The sequence below is a fragment of the Notolepis coatsorum genome (genome assembly GCF_963971535.1).
Source record: "Notolepis coatsorum genome assembly, chromosome: 13".
NCBI lineage: Eukaryota > Metazoa > Chordata > Actinopteri > Aulopiformes > Paralepididae > Notolepis > Notolepis coatsorum.
This window is the reverse complement of record NC_140177.1, coordinates 70,917,944-70,940,394: the sequence shown is the minus strand read 5'-3', so window position 1 is coordinate 70,940,394 and position 22,451 is coordinate 70,917,944. Positions and strand designations below refer to the sequence as shown.

The 22,451-nt window shown below is 43.9% G+C and overlaps 1 protein-coding gene across 1 annotated transcript in view; it reads right to left on the bottom strand.

The window, feature by feature from the left end:
• Positions 1-22,451, bottom strand: part of ripk3 (receptor-interacting serine-threonine kinase 3) — a 74,476-nt gene that overhangs the window by 38,954 nt on the left and 13,071 nt on the right. The window contains exon 2 of the mRNA XM_084327236.1: positions 1,926-2,089. Within this exon, the coding sequence (XP_084183362.1) occupies positions 1,926-2,083 (158 nt within the window). The 5' untranslated portion in view covers positions 2,084-2,089. The remainder of the gene's footprint in view (positions 1-1,925; positions 2,090-22,451) is intronic.

The window sequence follows — 22,451 nt, the reverse complement described above, 5'->3', positions numbered from 1 at the left end:
TACATATACACGGAATATCCCTTTACCTAGGTACAGGCCAGACCATAATATTCGTTCTCCTATTGGACAGCGACCCCTAGGCGCCAACGGCCATACCCCCTATGGCAAGTTCAAAGCTACCGCTAAGACATGTCTCAACATGTCCAGGTTTGCGCAGTAATACGAGACAGAACTGAGGTTGGCACTAGATTATTCACCTTACGTATAAATACGGCGCAGGTGGATACAGCAGCACTTAGCCTTAGTAACTTAGACCAAAACGTTGAAGCCTTCACCACGATACAACGTGCCGTGAAGTGGGCCCTTTTTGCCCCTAAATAGAGCCTTGAGAACCGCGTGCGAATTGATAGCTAAAGTGTCAGAGTTTAACGCTGTATCGTCGAGTTCGATTTATTCTATTGTAAAGTAATAGTCTATTATTTATAGTGTATCGTGCGGCTACCGTTCTACCGTGACCAGCATTACCACCGGTTCGTCGTACCGAGCTAGTGCACTTATCCAGGCTGGGCGGCCTAAACTCGTGCCACCATCCGAGGAGTCCTAGACGAGAACCGTTGGATATGTACACCGGAGAACCTACACCGACGAATGCAGAGCCTTTTCCGGCTGGATTATATTGCTTTGGTACTGTGGCTTCTGGAGCAGAGAACCGTCTACCCCACGGCTGTGTGGGATCTACCCTGTGAGGAGCACCGTCGAGCCCGCCTCTAGGACCCACAGAGGCTGGCTAGCTTTCATCCATGCTGTTTTGCATACCGGAGTATAGCTGTTGCTTTGTCTACGGACCAAAGGATTATTGCACTGTCTCCTGTATCTGGAGTCTCTTTATTCCTCGTTGATCCAGACTTTGCTTCCGACCATTCCTCTCCCCTGCTGGCTTACAACCGGAGGGAACCCCCTTAGTATCTCCAGCTGACTACGAGTGTGCCTTATGTAATTCTTATGCTACAGGTGGTGTCAATTATACCCATCTTAATATGCTCATGGACTTACGCTCTTGACCTACTTAAGTGTTCTTCGCCATATAAGCGCAATTCATAATTCTCAATATTGTAACCTATTGTTGCTGCTCTGATAATAAATACTTCTAAATATAACTTTCTTTGTTAAGCCGTATTCTTGTGTGGGTGTTCACCATATATACCGTGTACTGTATGGCCAGTAATTAAAGTACATAACTAAGTAGTGGTTTAATGATACCATACTCTCAATACAGTCAGGGAATTGTACCCCTCAGTTACAATGATGATGATGATGATGATGATGATGATGATGATGATGATGATGATGATGATGATGATGATGATAATAATAATAATAATAATAATAATAATAATAATAATAATAATAATAATAATAATAATAATAATAATAATAATAATAATAATAATAATAATAATAATAATAATAATAATAATAATAATAATAATAATAATAATAATAATAATAATAATAATAATAATAATAATAATACATTCAATTTGTAGTGGAAACAAAATCTCAGAGTGCTACAGGGTAAAAACATATAGGCTTTAAAAACATAGGCAATTAAAAAGCAAGGCATAAAAACCTACCAAACACACAAAGGCATGTATAAAAAGTTTAAAACTAAGAGAAGGCTTTTGTGAAGAGGTATGTTTTTAGTCTAGTCTGGTCTGTGGTGCTCTGAGGTAGTCAGGGAGGGCATTCCACAGGCGAGGAGCAGCCCAGCAGAAGGCCCGGTCGCCCATGGTGTGGAGCTTGGTCCTGGGTGCATGTGTGTATGCGTGCGTGTGCGTGTGCGTGTGCATGTGCGTGTGCATGTGCGTGTGTGTGTGTGTGTGTGTGTGTATGTGTGTGTGTGTGTGTGTGTGTGTGTGTGTGTGTTACATTCAAGTAATTTGTAGTCAAAAGTTTTTAAAGAAAATACCCTCACTCCTACTTACCCGTCGTCGTGGTGAAGTAATTTGACGGCAACGTCCAACCCCCAATGAAGATGCCTGGACTTATAGATCTGTCCGAACCCCCCTGAGCCAATCACCTTCCAGTGCTGCAGGCTGGCATCACGAATCAACACTGGGGCTTTGCAGCTAGACAGTGCCATGATTCACTGAGGGGGGGGGGGGGGGGGGGTGACAGTAGGTTAGATGGTGGAGTCTTACAAGTTCCTTGGAGTTCACCTGAACAAAAAACTAGACTGGTCGGACAACACTGAGGCCCTCAACAGGAAGGGACAGAGTAGGCTGTTCTTCCTCAGGAGACTCAGGTTGGTCGACGTGTGCAACCGACTGCTGCTATCTTTGTCGGTTGTAGCCAGCGCCCAGCGTCCTCTTTTTTGCTGTGGTGTGCTGGGGGGGCAACATCAACTCGAGGGACTCCCGCAAGCTGAACCAGCTGGTGAAGAAGGCTAGCTCAGTAGTGGGTGGTGAGCTGGATAACCTAGAGGTGGTGGCTGAGAGGAGGATGAGGAAAAAGCTAGAAGCCATCCTGGAGAACCCCTCTCACCCCCTCTAGGAGGAGCTAGTCAGAATGAAGAGCACGTTCAGCCTAAGACTCATCCCCCCCGACACACCACAAACCGCCTGGGCCGGCAGCTAGAGACTCACATCACCGTACCGACTATCTTGTTTCTTTGCACTAGAGACTCATATCACTGGACTCTAACCACTGGACTATCTTGTGTTCGTACTTTTTATAGTGTATTGTATCTATACCTTAAGTGTATCTATAGTGTATATAGATACTTGACTGTATAGGACTGTGAAGCTATGCATCCCCCACCCTTTTAGGTACCGTGAAAGCCTAGACTAGTAACAGAATTGCGGGCCAGCCCCCTTTGTAAACCACAGCAACGAAATAGTATCTTGTCAGGTAGCTTTCTAGCTTCAAACAGTGTTCCAGGGATCCCCTTCTTCTCCAAGGACTGTTTGTCTATTCAGTTATGAAAATATACCTTAGAAATTATTCCCTTCTCTGACTCTCACAAAAACGACATTGTGCACCTTTAATAGCCAGTTGTGTCCAGTCTTTCAGTGAACTCCAGTATCTGCAACAGTATACAGTACCTACAACTACAGTATCTTCAACAGGCATACATACTGTAGTATAACAGATAAGATAGAAAACCCATTACAACAAGCTTTGTAAATCCAGTTAACCACTTTCAATGTGTCCATCTGTCATTTTAAAATTGGCTAGTATAGTGTTGTGATGAGGTTGGACAGGCTGTGGCTGGGTGTAGTCGAGGTAATTCAGCACAGTCGATTAATGAAAGTGGTCTACATTATTATACATTTAAAATGCATTTTCCCGTTCAGGCTCCATACTCACAAAGCATGCCGGAGTGGGAGTACTGACCCAGAGTCAGCTTCAGTCTGCTACTGTAGTTTGAATAAGACAAGTGTCGTATATTTCTAAATGAAAACATGAATAAAGCAACTGTACAAAATGATACTGGACGAAAATGCTGTTGGTAAAACTGTAAAGGAGCGACCGGGGCTCCAGGAGAAAATGGTGTCCGTTAGCACCAGGCCTACAGAGGGTAGAGGCAGGTTGACTCCCCAGAAACAGATGGCTGACCTTAAGACAATTACTGACCCCTCCAGGCTATCTTGAAGGAAGCCAGGACAGAGGTCTTGTAGATAATAGCTGACCAGCCGTGTGACCCAGGCCATGCAACGGCAGCTGCTGACGAAGACCCAGAGGTCAGAAAGGTGACACAGACTATTTGGAAATCTCCCCTTACACAGTAGAATGCCACCAGTTATATCGTTTGTTAATTAATGTTAATACTGAACAAAATACTTAGTGATCAAAATAGAGCTACAACCTAGATTACAGATTACTTTAGAATAGGAAAAACAAACAGTAAGATAAATAGTTCAATCAAATAAAGTAAAAAGTGGACCCAACTGAATACAAGACAGTGAGTCACTGGCTAGACAATAAAGAATTATCTTAGTATTCTAAAATGCAATTACAGAATGGTAAAGAGTTTGTAGATGGAAATAGCTCATGTTTTATTATCTATGCATCAAGAGCCAGTCTGTCTCCCCATAGACTATGAAAACTGTTGTCACAAGAAGCATGAAGAGATGGCACGCATTAAACTAATCAATGATTAAACAGCCCGGCAAGGTTCTATGGTGAAACGGTTGTGTCAGCAGAAAATGTGTAACTTGTCACAAGAGACAACAAGACAAGCCGGCTACAAGGAATATGGCCAAATATAGGCAGGCAGGGACTCTCTCTCTCCCCCTCCCCTCTCTCTCTCTCTCTCTCTCTCTCTCTCTCTCTCTCTCTCTCTCTCTCTCTCTCTCTCTCTCTCTCTCTCTCTCTCTCTCTCTCTGATAAAAAGGGCTGATGGCGACACACAAAAAGAGACACGCCACACACACAGGGAACAGGCCCTGGGAGGCAGAGCCACACAGAACTCGAGAGCCGAGCAAGACACTCAGGGGAGACGGAGAAGGATCCCTGGAGAGCAGAGCCATGGACACAGACGATGACAGAGATCGCATCGCAGCTGGAGCGCTGAAAACCTCCACCGACAGAGGGAGACTTGCCAAGCCGGCTACTGAAGAGCCGATGACACAGAGAGCCATTTGACACTAGATGACAGCGCCAAGGCTCATAGCAGACTCCGCCGATACGAAAGCACGCGCTCCCTGCCTGATCGGCGAGGAGACCAGGTTGCCTTGACAACCAGACCAGTGAACCACGAGAGAGAAGGCGCGTGTTGGCCTGGAAACCAAGACAACAACCAGAGAACCGCACCGGCAGAAGAAAACTCTGATCACCCTAGCTGATCCGAGCATTGACAACAGCCACATGAAAGAGACAATTAGATTGAACCAAAGAGACGATGTACTTGTTGATTCCTAAGCTGTGGTATTAATAAACACCGCAGTTATTTTGACCACTTTGTCAGCAGTCTCTCCTTACTTGAACCGAACATCTGAGAACTACCTAACCAATGCAGGAGAAGGGTGATATAGAAAACTATACGATCAATGAACTTAGATAGAGATAAATGAAGAAAAGAGAGATACTTCAATTGGTGCGGTGACCCGTGCTGCATTCGACCGGAACCGGTTGGAGACGACTGAAAGCTACTTCTGGAAGATGGACCTCGTCGACGCCTCTACGACTGAAATAAAATAATCATCACCACTTTGACAGGCCAGCGGAACTAGGTAAGTAGTGATGGCGTTTAAGATTGGTAATGGTCGAAGCAGTCTCGCATTTTGGGGTTGCTATTGCATTAGGTAGAAATGAGATGGACCAGGATAAAGTTGGTGTTGGAGGGGATCGGGGTTCAGGGTTCACAACCTGACTCTGGTCTCAGCCACACGCCGGCGCTGCACTTAGGAAGCGTAGGGGATAGGGGATGTTCGGTTAGGATGAGGATATAGATCTCTATGTTTAGTTAGCTTAGGAGGATAGGCTAGGGATAGGAAAAATATTTGAGGGGACCGGCGTGGAAGCAGTAGAACGGGGATTGGTCACAGATAGCGGGACGAGAGACTGTGAGTGACGAGGTGGTTCATTAGAGGGTAAGGTAAAGAGTTTAATGAGAGAACCGTGGTGTAGTACAGGGATAGCCTGGTTCCGCGAAGAGAACAGAGAACGGAGTGTAGAGTACTGAGAACCGTGGTGTAGTACAGGGATAGCCTGGTTCCACGAAGAGAACAGAGGACGAAGTGTAGGGTATACTGAGAACAGAGTGATGAGAAGAGGATAGGGTTCGGGCTAGGATGCTATAGAGGCCACACTTAGAATCGGTACGACGGAGTAATGGACTTTGGAAGACGTTCCATAAGCGAATTATCAATTCTAATCCGACGTCATTTAGGCTCAGATTGGCTAAGGTCGATATCTGAAGAACATCAGCCGCGTGGAGGAATGAGGGAATTTAGAAGAAATCAAGCCGACAAGGGGCTCTACGGGTAGCGGGGAGTACGGTCGAACACACGATTTGGCCATATAACACTCCGATACAAGCCGACAATGGGCGCTACTAAAACTCTTCACGGGCTACGATACATGAATGGAGTGGGTTTCTCGGGGGTATAGCAGCGCGGACTCAGTAGATATATGAAGCACTTTGGAAGTAGATACTGCACATGTGATTAGAACATAGGAGAATATTGTGTGAAAAAAGGCGAGATAGGAAATGCGTTTAGGATGAATGTGTGCATAAATGAATGGTATGCTTATGAATGGGACATTGTTTTGCTAAGTATATGTGTTTGAATGGATGAATGTTAGGAGCTCTGAGTGAATGCCAAGGTATTTTTTTTGTATTATTATAAACACTGGTGGTCAAGGCGGCAGCAGGAGAAACCGCACCCCTGTCCGGAAGAAGAGAGGCGTTTGTTTAGCTGCCGGCGTTAGCCGAGGGCAACGCGACTAACGTGTGGACGCTGTGTTGCGTTGTCGAGTGAATTGAATGAATGGCAAGTGTGATGGAACCTAGATGATGTGTAATGTTTGTTGAAATTTTTCAAAACGGTGGGGATAAAGTCTAAAAGTAATGTAGTAGCGATCAAAGGGAACGGAGATTTTGGAGCTGATGACGTCACTGGGAGCGTCGGAGCTTGGGGAGCGTTGGGTATAAAATACTGTGTATTTCGGTCAGGCGGGGCCAATCGGGCGAGCGTAGTAGGATAAAGATAATGATATATGTTCTGTGAACGGGGGCTAAATAGGATTAAAGTTATGTTATGGTAAATGGTAAATGGCTGCTTTTTTATATAGCGCTTTTATCCAAAGCGCTTCACAATTTGTTACTTACATATTACCCATTCACACACCGACGGTGGAGGCAACCATGCAAGGTGCCAACCTGCTCATCGGGAGCAATTAGGGGTTAAGTGTCTTGCTCAAGGACACATCGACACGCTGCCCAGGAGTGGGAATCGAACCGGGAACCTCCGGATTGCCAGACGACTGCTCTACCTCCTGAGCCACTGTCGCCCCTATGTTACAGGGGAAAGCAGGGGTTGTGTAAACGTCGCGATGTGTTGTGCCGCTCGGATCAACAGGAGACTGGGCCGTTTAGGAGGAGTGATGTTGGATGCTAAGCTAAGCTAGTAGGAGCTAGCGGTACTGAGCTAACGAAGCTAAGATGCTAAGCTACCTGTGCTAACAATATAGCATGATTGGACTCTCGGAGAATCTCGCGTGTTGCTACTCTTTGGTGGCTGGGCGGGATCTTAGAGGGGCGGAGGACAGGAGCTTCCGGTGTAGGGGATTCTGGGAGTTGTTGTTTTGTGGTTGAGGTGGAACGTCGAGTTCCCGTCTTGGTGTGGTACGGCGTGATGACGCACTTGCGGGGGAGGCGTGGGCGCCTCCTGCAGGACGTGGTGAGAACTGTGGTGCAATAAGGGTGATGAGCGTACGTTCCAGTGGAGGGCAGTGTTGCCTCTTTGATAGTTACACCTCTCTTTTACAGGTAAAACGAGGTGCAGTAGGCAACGGCAGAACGTTTGTGGTTATTATAGGTTTTGAGTAGCGACCATCTGTGGAGATTTGTAAATTCTTTATATTCGGTTTTTTCAGTTATTGATGATGGATGTGTATACTTGTTTGATTATAAATCGGTATTTGTTATGGGCCAAGTATGGTTGAAGTGAGAGCAGCGGCGTTTTGTGATGGGATTTGGCAGCAGATGATGGTGATGTGTTTGGAGTCCTGTGGGTAAACAGGACCAGGCAATACGGGATATTCTGCTGATTGAGTGTAGACGGTTTTGGTAATAGTTAATGTTGCGTTGTGTGCCCCCCCCCCCCCCTTTCCTCCCCTCAGTCCCTGTATCCCTGTATCCCTCCCTCCTTTTTTCTCTTCCCCCCGCCCCCCCCTCTGTCTCTCCTTGTATTTCGCCCTGTGGTTCTCCATCCCTGGCTTTGCGGCGTGTTGTGGTTATTGGTTTGTAGGTTTATTTGGACTGCGTTGTTATTGTGTATGTGAAGTAGGTACCGGATGGGCGCTGGCCTGTCTAGGTGCAGGTGGTGGTAGGTTGAGTTGTGATATTCCTTGGTAGGAAGTTTGGGGTGTTTCCGTTCAGGTTCGGAACTGAAGGGAGGACGCTTTGGGCTGTAGGTTGACGGTTCTTTGTGTATTCAAGGGTCTGAGGAATATTGCGGTGGCATAGTGCGAGTGTCCATGAATTTATTAACGTGGCCAGCTGTACTATGTGTCGGTCAGGGTTTTAGTGATCTAAGTTGCTAAAAGTTTATTGTGTTCCCTGATTGGTGGTTGGTAGCAGTAACAACACTAATTGATTTTTATTAAGTGTTGTGGGGGGTAATGGTTGTGTATGAGGAGTGTGGATGAAATTGATGTTGTATGAGGAGTGTGAAGCAAAAGCGAATAATACATTTAGTCGATACGCTAATCGGGCATTTAAAGTAAGGAATAAGATTAGGATGAACAGATTCATCAAGCAAAGAGAGATTGGAACGGATGAAAGGCCAGGTTTACAGGATTATTAGACAAATTGATAGACATGGGACTAATGATTATATTTCCCAGAAAATCAGGTGGAGAGAACACACAGGGGATTGGAAACCTCCAGTGTTCCTGTTGAAGGAACGGACAATCAAGATAAGCTGTATCGTTATTATTCAAACAGATCACACTGTGTCTCTCTAAATATTTTAGTATAGTGTTGCCCGACATTTCCAATGCATAACGAATAGTGGAAATAATAGGGAAATGCCACTGTATTAAGTCTGGATGTTTTTGCTTTCTTTCTGTACAGGTGCTCGGCCGGACAGGAGCTCTAACAATTTCCATAAGCCAACTAGGGAAACGGCTGTAATGAGCCTTGGTATAAGTATGAATGATAAGCCAATTATCAATCCTTGTCTGCACAGTAAAATTTTGACAGTGTGAGTGTTTTAACTCAAGTAAGTAGAAATAGTGAAGGACAGAGAAACTTGTTTTTTCAAACGGTGATTACAAAAGTGTTTGAAAGGGGAATGAATGACAGTAACATAGGAAGTTCACCTTAGTGGAACATTGATAGGAACAACTGAAGCGTTAAATGCAATAACAATAGAATAACAACAACAACAATATGGAAAAGGGCCTTAGTGATCAGGCCATTGGGGGGAGAAGGCCGAGAGCCTCTGCAGACATTTCCCAGATAGACTTTACCAGTGATAATCTGATTGATTGGGACTTCTCTCATGTGACCAGTACGACAGAAGGACTTGAAATGTTGACTTTGGTTCCAATACAGGGGAGTGAACCAGTGACAACGGTGTTACTCCAACCAGAACCGATTCAAGCTGGAGTGTCCATTGCAGGCGACTGCGGTTTAACCAAGGGGCAGAAAAAGAGACTGAGGTTACAGCAGTCCCACGAAGTCCACTCTGGCCGGATGGCTGGAACTGAGACCGACAGCAGGTATGGAATACACGAACAGTTTCTACAGCCCACCCGTTTCCCATGTCCACCCTGCCCTCAGCACCAAAGCCAAGATGAGAGGCGGAGCCCAGCGATGGAAAGTCAAACCGCCAGTGCTGAGATGGGGGAAGAGGCAGCATACTATAGACAACAGAGAGCGTTTGTGACAGCGTTCGAACAACACGAGGCAGTTCATCGAGATCTGATGAAGACACAGCTGGAGAGCGGTCAAGCCGCACACAAGACTCAGAGATTGGAACGAGAACTGGCAAGAAAGGCTGCGCTACTAGAAGCGACAGCTGTTGAGATCATGCTTCGGGCGTCTGACCTAGGCCGCCGTGATCAAAGAGTGCCCTGTGCTCCGTTGCCCGGACAGGGAACTGGGCCGCGACAGGGTGAACAGAACCGCAGGAGGGGTGAGTTTCTAGGCCCCTCCCAACAAGAGAAGGCCCGAGGAGAGGCAGCAGAAAAGGACAGGTATGCCCCTCTCTCCTCCAGGCAACAGGACATGCGACCAGAGGACAGGAGAGGGGTGGACCTGGCGAGGACTGTGGGATGCCAGCCGAGAGACTGTGGGAGTCGTGGTAAACTGGAACCCCTGGGATGGCCGGCGTCGGCTGTGTGCTGGGATTGTGGGGAGGTTGGCCATTTCGCTCGGTCATGTGACAAAGGGTGGAGGGCTCAGCAAAAGTCCAGTAGAAGGCGAGAGTCCATCAGAAAACAGAGTTGCTGGAAATGTGGAGAGTTGGGACATTTTCAGAGGGGGTGTCTGCATAGGTCATAGGTTGATTAAGAGCGAAGCGGAAATGCACAAACAAAGCCTATTGGGTGCTCGAGTAAATAGAGTTATTGATAAATTGAAATGGATAATGAGACTGATTAGAATAAAGATAGAGACGCAGATACATAGATAAGGTTTGATTAGGTGTGCAAGTTACTGAAATGGTTTGGAAGACTAACCAGGGTAAGTTGGGGCTATAGAGGGATGACGTAACTGAATTGCATGGGCTAATCAAACTAACAAGATTGATGGTTTTAGACAGGAACAATGGAACATTTAATATTGGACAGAGTTAAAAACAAAGGAATATTTATAGTGGTGATTGCATCCTTGATCAAAGGGTGGTCCAGTAGACTTAAAAAAAAAAAAAAAAAAAAAAAACGCACATTATTATTTCATTACTTATTTTATTTCTTTTTGAATTTTTAATTTGGCTGTCTTAGTTTTTGCGGGGTATTTATGCCTCTAGATGATAGTTAAGTTCTGTTGGATGGGTGTGTAGCATGTAGGCACTCACAACTTTTTTGTTTATTTACAATTTTCTTTGTTTTTGTTTGACTATATTTTTTTAGGAACTGGCTGGCTGGGAGGGATCTCTCGCCGGTCAGGGATAGCAGGTGGTGGTGACACAGCGAGACTGGTAGGAGGTCTGTATAATGAGCTGGAAACTGGGAATGGACGGGAGCTGGTTCATGGTTTGTTTCCCGCTCATTAAGAGTCCAGATGTAGAATCTGGGCGGTTGTGTCACTTTTTGGGTTATGGTAAGGGTTGGGGAAACATATTTCTCTGTCTATAGAAAGCTCTGTAGGTTTTTGGTCGCAAATTGGCCGAAATAGTGTTCATGTAGGGTGCAGACATGTGAATTTGATGATTGACTTATGGAAGACTCTGCACCGGCTTGTTGAAAGCTGGCGGAGTGTGTGTGATGTGTGTTTAAAGGGACTGTGGTTTGTTGACCATGCACATAGGTTCTGTTGGTGATTGGCCTCGTCTAGAGCTGGCTGTCCGGACCGAGGAGCTGTCGGGAAACAAGGTATTTGATAGTGAAATAATGGATTCCACTTTCAAGGGTGGAAGTGGTAGTTGTGTTGATTTTGAGATATTTGATCTAGTAAAACAGTACAGCACAAAAAGAAATGAGACAAAGGTGATTTGATTGAATGCTAACGTAAGAAGCTGTGAAATACATAGATAATTAATTTGGAGAAAAAGGTATTGTCAAAATGCAGAACAGTAAAGATGTATCTGCGAAAATAAAAGTTTCCAATCTATTGTGTGTTTTGTAAATAATAATCCAAAATGCAAAAAGGACAGAGGGAAAATCGTTTCCTTCTGTGGAGAATCGGAGCAGTACCGAGACCTGCATACAACGAAGAAGAGGCGGTGATTAGCACAAAATACAACAAGAAGAAACAAAACGGTCAAAAACAAGTTAGCAGTAAAGGCCTCAGGAGGTTGAAATAGGGATAACTGACAGGGAGGTAATTGAGGCCTCAGTGGGCTTTTCAAGGAGAAAAAATGATTTATGTTGCTTGTTTGAATTTCCCTCGAATGTTTAGAACTGTTAGTCTTATATTGGTGTGAGGTAAATCTTTTCTTGCAGAGTCCATTACACAAATAGACACAGGTGGTAATTACATGGATAAATATAGTCTTAAACGAAAAGAAGCTGAGAATGGTACGATCATCTCTTTGCATAGAGAGACGGACCTAGACTGGATGTCATAATAATAACTGATAATGTGTATAAACTGTGAAAGGAGTAAAAGGTAGGTGAAATGATGATTTTGTAACTGTACAGATGGAAAGGGGTTTTGTAGTTCGATTTGGGTCAATTTTGGATTTTTTTTGAAATTTTTGAAAATATTAGCAAAAATTATGAGTATGATTTTAACATGTTTAAATTTAGAATATTGATGCTGTATAGGAGGTTATTAAACCCCCTAAGGGTGGATTGTCGTATATTTCTAAATGAAAACATGAATAAAGCAACTGTACAAAATGATACTGGACGAAAATGCTGTTGGTAAAACTGTAAAGGAGCGACCGGGGCTCCAGGAGAAAATGGTGTCCGTTAGCACCAGGCCTACAGAGGGTAGAGGCAGGTTGACTCCCCAGAAACAGATGGCTGACCTTAAGACAATTACTGACCCCTCCAGGCTATCTTGAAGGAAGCCAGGACAGAGGTCTTGTAGATAATAGCTGACCAGCCGTGTGACCCAGGCCATGCAACGGCAGCTGCTGACGAAGACCCAGAGGTCAGAAATGTGACACAGACTATTTGGAAATCTCCCCTTACACAGTAGAATGCCACCAGTTATATCGTTTGTTAATTAATGTTAATACTGAACAAAATACTTAGTGATCAAAATAGAGCTACAACCTAGATTACAGATTACTTTAGAATAGGAAAAACAAACAGTAAGATAAATAGTTCAATCAAATAAAGTAAAAAGTGGACCCAACTGAATACAAGACAGTGAGTCACTGGCTAGACAATAAAGAATTATCTTAGTATTCTAAAATGCAATTACAGAATGGTAAAGAGTTTGTAGATGGAAATAGCTCATGTTTTATTATCTATGCATCAAGAGCCAGTCTGTCTCCCCATAGACTATGAAAACTGTTGTCACAAGAAGCATGAAGAGATGGCACGCATTAAACTAATCAATGATTAAACAGCCCGGCAAGGTTCTATGGTGAAACGGTTGTGTCAGCAGAAAATGTGTAACTTGTCACAAGAGACAACAAGACAAGCCGGCTACAAGGAATATGGCCAAATATAGGCAGGCAGGGACTCTCTCTCTCCCCCTCCCCCTCTCTCTCTCTCTCTCTCTCTCTCTCTCTCTCTCTCTCTCTCTCTCTCTCTCTCTGATAAAAAGGGCTGATGGCGACACACAAAAAGAGACACGCCACACACACAGGGAACAGGCCCTGGGAGGCAGAGCCACACAGAACTCGAGAGCCGAGCAAGACACTCAGGGGAGACGGAGAAGGATCCCTGGAGAGCAGAGCCATGGACACAGACGATGACAGAGATCGCATCGCAGCTGGAGCGCTGAAAACCTCCACCGACAGAGGGAGACTCGCCAAGCCGGCTACTGAAGAGCCGATGACACAGAGAGCCATTTGACACTAGATGACAGCGCCAAGGCTCATAGCAGACTCCGCCGATACGAAAGCACGCGCTCCCTGCCTGATCGGCGAGGAGACCAGGTTGCCTTGACAACCAGACCAGCGAACCACGAGAGAGAAGGCGCGTGTTGGCCTGGAAACCAAGACAACAACCAGAGAACCGCACCGGCAGAAGAAAACTCTGATCACCCTAGCTGATCCGAGCATTGACAACAGCCACATGAAAGAGACAATTAGATTGAACCAAAGAGACGATGTACTTGTTGATTCCTAAGCTGTGGTATTAATAAACACCGCAGTTATTTTGACCACTTTGTCAGCAGTCTCTCCTTACTTGAACCGAACATCTGAGAACTACCTAACCAATGCAGGAGAAGGGTGATATAGAAAACTATACGATCAATGAACTTAGATAGAGATAAATGAAGAAAAGAGAGATACTTCACAAGTCTTCCTGGTCACTGATCTAGAGTCAACTTCTGTCTCCTACGCTTTGAATATCAGCCTCTATAGCCTCTCTCTTTCTCTCTCTCACACACACACACACACACACACACACACACACACACACACACACACACACACACACACACACACACACACATACACACACACACACACACACACACACACACACACAGACACACATGATGACACGACACACAAGAGTAATAATTATTTGTATTTTCAGGCTGTATCGGCGCCTATACAGTCTGAAAATACAAATAATTATTACCCTTGTGTGTCGTGTCATCATCACCAGTGGCGGAACTTTGGTCCCAGCGGTGGGGGGGACATATTAGGGGGCGTGGTCAGTGACGTCGCAGGGGGGGGCGCCCCCCCTTCCCAATTTTTTTTTTCTAATACCAGGTGTGCAATACGCATTTTCCCAGGCGGTGGCGCCTCTTGTAAGAAGTGGTCATCGTGGAGCCAGGGCTTGTCCAGCTGCACGTCCGCTAATTTAATATAATGATACTAGTGAACATTTTTTAACTCTGTCAAAATAAACGAGCTGCATAGGCATAATAAACTGTAAGCGACATATACATGTTTGCACTGTCTTTTTTCTATTATAAAGTGCCTCTCGAGACTCTGGTCCATAACACATAACAGATCAGTCATTTGATTGTAATGCAGGTGCTCGCATTATAAATCGAATGTATGCAAGACAAACAATGTAATCGTTTTGATGCATAAATCTCTGCCCAGCCTACCCCACCTGTTGCTGTTGCGCCCCCGCACAGAGACCCATATCCCCGCACCAGAACGCTACGACGGGGACGTCTCTAAATGTCATGCCTTTATTTTTCAATATTCACTAGTATTCGGACAACAGCCGCACACTTAAAGTGATACATCTAAAATCGCTTACCTTACCTGTCGGGGGTCCAGGACTCCTGCGTTAGAATGGGCGACAGGCAGCTCAATTCGTTCCCTGCATACATCGCAAAAGGTATTCGATTTCGACCACCCTCCCGGGGCTCGGATTATGATAGTTCTTGTAACTGCCTCCGTGTTCAAGTTTAAGTTAAGTATGATGTCATAGACTATGTCAAATGTCATGACTCATAGTAGAATCGTCTGGCTTTTTTCGCCATCCGCCAGGGAAACCGCAGATATATATTCCTTTACTGCGAATTGAGACGAGAGCGTCCCAAAAATTATTCCAGGCCGCTATTTCTTTACCAACGGATTTCCAGTTCCAACTGGTTCATGCCTCGGCTACACACTGCTTTAATAACACTGCATTATCGAAACAGCGCCCCTATGTATGACTTTGAGGAACTGGCAATGAATTCCAAGAGTAGGGTAAATCTGCAGTGCCGGCACTGTGTAGTAGCGAGTCACAGTGCTGGCCGCCAGGCTGCGCAGTTGCAGCGGTTTGGAAAACATGGGGGGGACAAATACTGCATTCTGAAATCATGCGGGGGACATTTTCCGGGGACCCCCCCGCAAGTTACGCCCCTGATCATCACATACCGCAATATACTGAGCACACATTAGGAACAAATGTAACGTTAGCGCCCACCACATCAAGTATGTCTACACAACATATAAGAGTTGTTTGTAGGTCGGAAATGGTGGAATAGATTTACCAACAAAAAAGGTGTTTAACCTGCTTGTAACTGAGGGGTTACAAAACCCTGACTGTATTAAAGATTGTGATAGATTAAACCACTGCTAGTTATGTACTTTAATTACTGGCCAGACAGTACATCAAATATAGATGGTGAACACCCACAAGAACACGGCATTGACACAGAAATACTATTGGAGGGTAATTTATTATTATTAGGCAACGTTAGGTTACAGAATGAGAATTAGGGTCGCGCTTGTATGGCGAAGAATATACGTAAAGTCAGTCAAGAGCATAAGTCACTAAGAATAGCAGGAATCCTACGATGGGTCTAAGCTGACGCCACCTGTTGTATAGTAGCAATTATATAGGGCAACACTGGTACCAACTGGAGACAATGGGTTCCCTCCGGGGTGTAAGGCCTGGAGGGTAGAGGAATGTTCGGGTACTCCGTCTGATTCAATGGGGAATAAAGAGACTCCAGGTACAGGAGTCGGTGCTTGTAAACTCCCTTGATCAGCAGCAAAAGCAATAATTGTAATCCAAAATGCTCGACAGCATTGATGACAGCTATCCAGCCCCGTCCACGAGGCAGGCCCGAGTTGTAATCCTCACGAGGTTGAATCCCAAACGATAGTGGAAATCAACGATGCTCTTCTCCGGTAGTCACGTCCCAAATCAATATAATCCAACCAGGAATGGTTCTGCAATCGCCGGCGCCGATTCTCCTGTGTACATGTCCAACGGTTCTCCGCCTAGGACTCCTCGGGTGTGGGCGACGTATTTAGGCCACACAGCCTGGTTAAGTGCACTAGCTAAAGACACGACGAACCGATGGGTAATGCTACACACGGAAGAACTGTGGCCGCACGATATACAATAAATGATCGACTATTTACTTCACATTAGATTAAGTCGAACTCAACGTTACTTCATTAAACTCTGACACTTTAACATTCTATTCGCACGCGGTTCTCAATGCTCTATTTAGACGCAAGGTTGCTCACTTCACTGCACGTTGACTCGTGGTGAAGGTGGGTAAGGGTACTGCTGTTTACACCTGCGCCAATATATATACTTAAGTGAATATCTAGTCCCAACCTCAGTCCTTGTCTCGTATTACTACGCTGACTCTGGGCATGTTCTGACATGCCTGCAGTTGTCTTTGAACTTGCCATTGGGGGCTTGCGCGCTGGCGCCTGGGGGCGCTGTCCAATAGGAGAGCGAATATTACTCTGGTCTGAACGCAGGTAAAGGGATATTCCGTGTATATATATAAATAATATACAAAGTATATCAAACGATACATATATATATTCAGTTTAATCTGGCCCTTCACAACACTGCTTGTAACTGAGGGGTACAATTCCCTGACTGTATTGAATAAGTATGGTATCATTAAACCACTACTGAGTTATGTACATGTGTACTACTGGCCATACAGTACACATGTATATGAGATGAACACCCACACAATAACACGGCTTAACAAGAAAGTACTGTTTATAATATTTATTAGAAGAGCACCAAGATTATCTTACATTTATTAAGATTGAGAGTTGCGCTTGTAAGGCGAAGAATGTGCATGAATAGGTCAAGAGCGTAAGTCCATGAGCATATTACGAAGGGGATAATTAATACCACCTGTAGCATAAGAATTATATATGGTACACTAGTAGGTCAGCTGGAGATACTAAGGGGGTTCCCTCCGGTTGTAAGCCAGCAGGGGAGAGGATTTGTCGGTAGCAAAAGTCTGGATCAACGAGGAATAAGGAGACTCCAGGTACAGGAGACGGTGCAATAATCCCTTGATCCGTAGACAAAGCAACAGCTATTCTCCGGTGTGCAGTGCCGCATGGAGGAAAGCTAGCCAGCCTCAGAGTCCTAGAGGCGGGCTCGACGGTGCTCCTCACAGGGTAAATCCCACACGGTAGTGGGGGTAGACGATTCTCTGCTCCAACAGCCACAGGACCAAAGCAATATAATCCAGCCGAAAAGGGCTCTGTAGTCGTCGGTGTAGGTTATCCAGTGTACATATCCACACGGTCCTCGTCTAGGGCTCCTCGGATGACGGCACAAGGTTAGGCCGCCTAGCCTGGATAAGCACACTAGCTCGGTACGATGAAACGTTGGTAATGCTGGTCACAGTAGAACGGTAGCCGCACGATACACTATACATAATAGACTATTACTTAATAATAGAATAGGTCGAACTCAACGATACAGCGTTAAACTCTGACACTTCAGCTATCAATTCGCACGCGGTCTCAAGGCTCTATTTCGGGGCAAAACGGGCCCACTTCACAGCACGTTGTATCGTGGTGTGAGGCTTCAACTTGTTGGGGTAACATGTTTCGGGTAACTAACTGCTGTATCCACCTGCAACGTATTTATACGTAAGGTGAATAATCTAGTACCAGCCTTATTTCTGTCTCATATTACTGCGCAGAACCGGGCATGTTCAGGCATGTCTTAGCGGTGTCTTTGAACTAGACATTGGGGGTATGGCCGTGGCGCCTGGGGGGTCGCTGTCCAATAGGAGAACGAATATTATGGTCTGGCCTGTACTAGGTAAAGGGATATTCCGTGTATATGTACAAAGAATATACAAGGGATATCAGACGATATACAAATACTATACAATATATCTCAAGTAATAAATATATATATAGATAGATATATAGACTTCCGGTTTAGCTGCAATATGTAGCGCACGCAATTGGTTACAGCTCCGCTCCCGTTATCGTTAATTTCGTTTAAAAACCTTATTTGGACAATACCAAAAGAGATTAGACCACATCGTATGTATTGATAAGACCTTCTACTAACTATATCAAAAGACAACATGGTTAAGGATAAGGAAAGGATGGGAAAGAAACAAGAAACGGCAAATCTAACGGCGCCGATTGAAACACGATCAAAGAAAATGACAGGCGACGCTGTGGCAGATCCGTTGGTGAGCCCCGACGCGGGGAATATAGAGGAGAATACACAGGGACCAAAGACAACTGGCCCCGAGAGGGAGACAATAGATGACAACATAACAGGAACATCAGAAAAAAATACCGTGAAGGAAAAAGCAGGCGATTTTGAGAAGATAATAGCAAAAACATCCATCGGATCCCTCACTGCTCCAACAACATCAACTGACACAAGCAGTTCAATTACACAACCCGACTTCAACTCCCTGACTATCCTGATAAAAGAACAGATGGTCGCTTTCAAAGCACACGTAAAAGAACAGATGGTCGCTTTCAAAGCACACGTTGAACACATCGATACTAAATTCGAAGAGGTTATGAGAGCGGGCGCTTTACAGTCCATGCGAATCACGACAGTGGAGAATACGGTGACAGAAATCACAAAGGCAGTCAAGGCGAACGAAGGTGGCATGACAGAGATGGGAAAAGAGATGGAAAGAGTGAAAGAAGAATATCGGAGGGAAATACAAGGGCTTAAAAACGAAGCGACGGAGAGGCTACTAGAAACCCAACGCTACCACAGGCGGAATAACATCCGCATTGTAGGGCTTGATGAAGCAGTAAACTGCGAAGATCCCAACTTTCCAACAGTGTTATCAACGATTTTGAGTAACATCGATCCAAACAAAGTGCCAGAAGTGGACCAAGTTTACAGAATCGGTTCTCGGGGGCAAAGAATCAACGGGCCAAGAGTCATCATTGTCACCCTGCGGAAGACTACAACAAGGGATGACATCATCAAATTTGCTCGCAACCAACGTGGGAATCTGAATTATGGTGGTAAACCAATATTTATCTACGAAGATTTGAGCAAAGATGCCATCATCCGACGTCTACCATACAAAGAGGTGATGCAAAAGCTGTTCAAAGCCGGTTACAAGCCAAGGCTATCATACCCAGCGCTGTTATCATTCTTGGGCAGTGACGGTCGCAGGTCAGGTATACACACACCTATTGAAGCTGAGGATTTTCTGAATCGAAATGGAGCAAATAACCCAAGGCATGACGAAAATGCCGGAAACATATAAGCCTCTTTCTCAATGTATACCAGTGTTAGAATGACTTTATTGTGTTCATCAAGGTAGCAGACGATATGCAAGCCGTCTATAACAATGTGTACTGTGTATAATACGATTCATAATACATTATAATTTCAGACTCTGGTCTCTGAGGAGACAAATACATATCATTGCAAAAAGATCTATCTGGAATATTCTGGGTTTATCGCTCAAATGCCCTGGGTCTCTTAGATCATTCTGGAACATAAAATAGTCTAGGCACTAGTATACTCTACAACCTTCTAGAATATAAGGCACCATGACAACGAAGCCTACAACTCTAACTATAAACATCCGGTGTGTATACACATAGCAGATAATAAATTAAATGAAGTTCTATCAGTCTTTAATAATATTTTAAAAATTAACCACACTTAAACGTATGAACACTACAAGGTTATTCTAACAATTTAAGTAATCACTCCATTGAAGGCACATTGAAGCTCTAAAAGGCGCTGCTTTTCTATCTTATCTAATCTGTTAATTCGATTCTAGTGGCTTCTCCACGTTGATAATTATTCTATCTCTCATTCCTTATCTATATCTTTCCATTGATTTTTATTTTATTTAATTTTTTCTTCTCATTACTCTATATTTTTTAAAATATATTTTAACTTACATTGTTCTTTTCCAATGTTCTTCACATTAAGGTGTCAATATTGCTCTACAATCTTTTCCCTTTTTCCTTTTTTCCACACGTTAGTAGAGGGTTCAAATGAATATGTCGATAAAAGTTTATTCTCTTTTTTTATTTTTTATTTAATTTTTTCTGTCATTTATCACAACACTTCATTACAGTAAGGGAAGGTGCAAGACCAAAAGCGACATTCTATTGCAATAGAATGGAAATGTTAGATCCTATGGCAATTAGCATAGGTAGATTAAGATTACAATGCTCAGTTTGGGCAATCCGGTGGACTATGGGAGAAAGTCAATTGCGGAGGATGTGTTCTTGGAACACAGGCCTGTACGACTTTCTGGGTGAGGGGAAATTAGGGGATTTTTATTTGTATATATATATGTTTTTAAGCTCAGCTCTCAACGGGACCTCATTAATTGGATGTACATCTATTGTAGCTTCACACTCCAGAAACATTACCAAAAACTACACAAAAACATGCATAGATTATGGCTAGTTTGAATATAATGGTATGGAACACCGGTGGGATAAACAAACAACACAAACGCAAAAGCGTGCTCACACTGATGAAAAAAGAACATGTGGACGTGGCTCTATTAAGCGAAACGCACATTTTAGAGGAAGACATAAATACGTTAGCGGATAACATATACCATAATATTAGTCACTCTTCTTTTGTTACGAGAACTAGAGGGGTAGCCATAGTCGTCAGACGCAAATTAAATATCGAATTGAAAGGGGTATGGTCGGATGCTGAGGGGCGCATAACTATAGCTAGGATTATACACAATAACAGGAAAATTGCATTGGCAGCGGTATATGCCCCAAATTTGTACGAAGTGGGTTTCTTCACTTCACTAACCGGAGAAATGTTAAACCATCCCGAATACTCATATATAATAGGTGCGGATTTTAATGCCATTTGGAACCCAAGGATGGACAAAACTTACCTTACCTTTTCCAGCGAACAAAAAAATTCATCTAAAGCATTAAAAGATTGGTCGAAATCAACAGGGGTAACTGATTTATGGCGTTCACTTAACCCCATGACCCGCAAGTACTCCTGTCGTTCGTCGAGACACAACACACTATCCAGAATTGATTACGTCTTTGCATCCCCGAGAATATTTGATAAATATGAAGTGGAAATGACACCCAATGCGCTATCAGATCACTGCTACTTAATCCTGAAAGCAACATTTGGTACACTATCTTCCCGGGCCCCAAGATGGCGTTTTAATTCTATGCTGCTTAACAACAATGAATTCATTACACAAATTAAAGAAGCTCTCACAATATTCCTACGGGATAATGCTAACTCGGTGCAAGATCCCAGAATATTATGGATGTCGGTAAAGACTATGATTAAGGATTTCTCGGATAGATTTTCCTCCATATTGCGCAAAAATCAAAACACAAAACTATCTGAAATGGAAACGCTTTACTCAATGCTTTTTAATTCTTTAAAATACAACAACTCTACTAGACTAGAAAACCAAGTAAACATTCTAAAGACAGAGATCAAAGCAATATACAGACAAAAATCGGAATTGCAAATACGCAGCACAAGACAACAGCAGTACTTCCAAGGCTCTAAACCTAGTCACCTATTAGCCATGCGACTAAGAATTAATGCAAAATTTGCAGATATAACTGCCATTAGGAAACAACAAGCTCTAGTAACAGAACCCAAAATAATAAACGATACATTCAAAGAATTCTACTCCGATTTATATAATTCAGAAACGACCTTTGATCAAGACAAATTAGACACATATCTTAATCAAATGACTCTCCCTAAACTTACGGAGGACGACGCTAAACAGTTAGAAGTACCGATCACATTAGAAGAACTCAAGAAGGCCATATCCGGAATGAAAAACGGCAAGGCTCCGGGAATTGACGGTATCCCATCAGAAATGTACATTTCTTGCTGGGACATATTTGGACCCTTATTACTAAATATGATCTTATACTCAGTCAAAGAGGGAAGCTTCCATAAACACCAAAATACCGCACTCATTTCAGTTCTTCACAAAAAAGACAAAGACCCCACTGAGTGCGGTAGTTACCGTCCTTTAAGCCTCCTCGGAACCGATGTCAAACTGTACTCTAAGATATTAGCCATCAGATTGCAAAAGCATATGACGTCTCTAGTTCATCCGGACCAAACAGGCTTCATAAAAGGTCGCCTGATCAATGATAACATAAGGCGAATACTGCACGTACTAGATGCAGACAAAGAGGACACCACACCTAAGGCGATACTATCCCTGGATGCTATGAAAGCATTTGACAGGTTGGAATGGTCGTTTCTATGGGCAGTATTAGAAAGGATGGGGTTAGGAAAAGGATTCATTGATATGATTAAAGTACTATACAAGG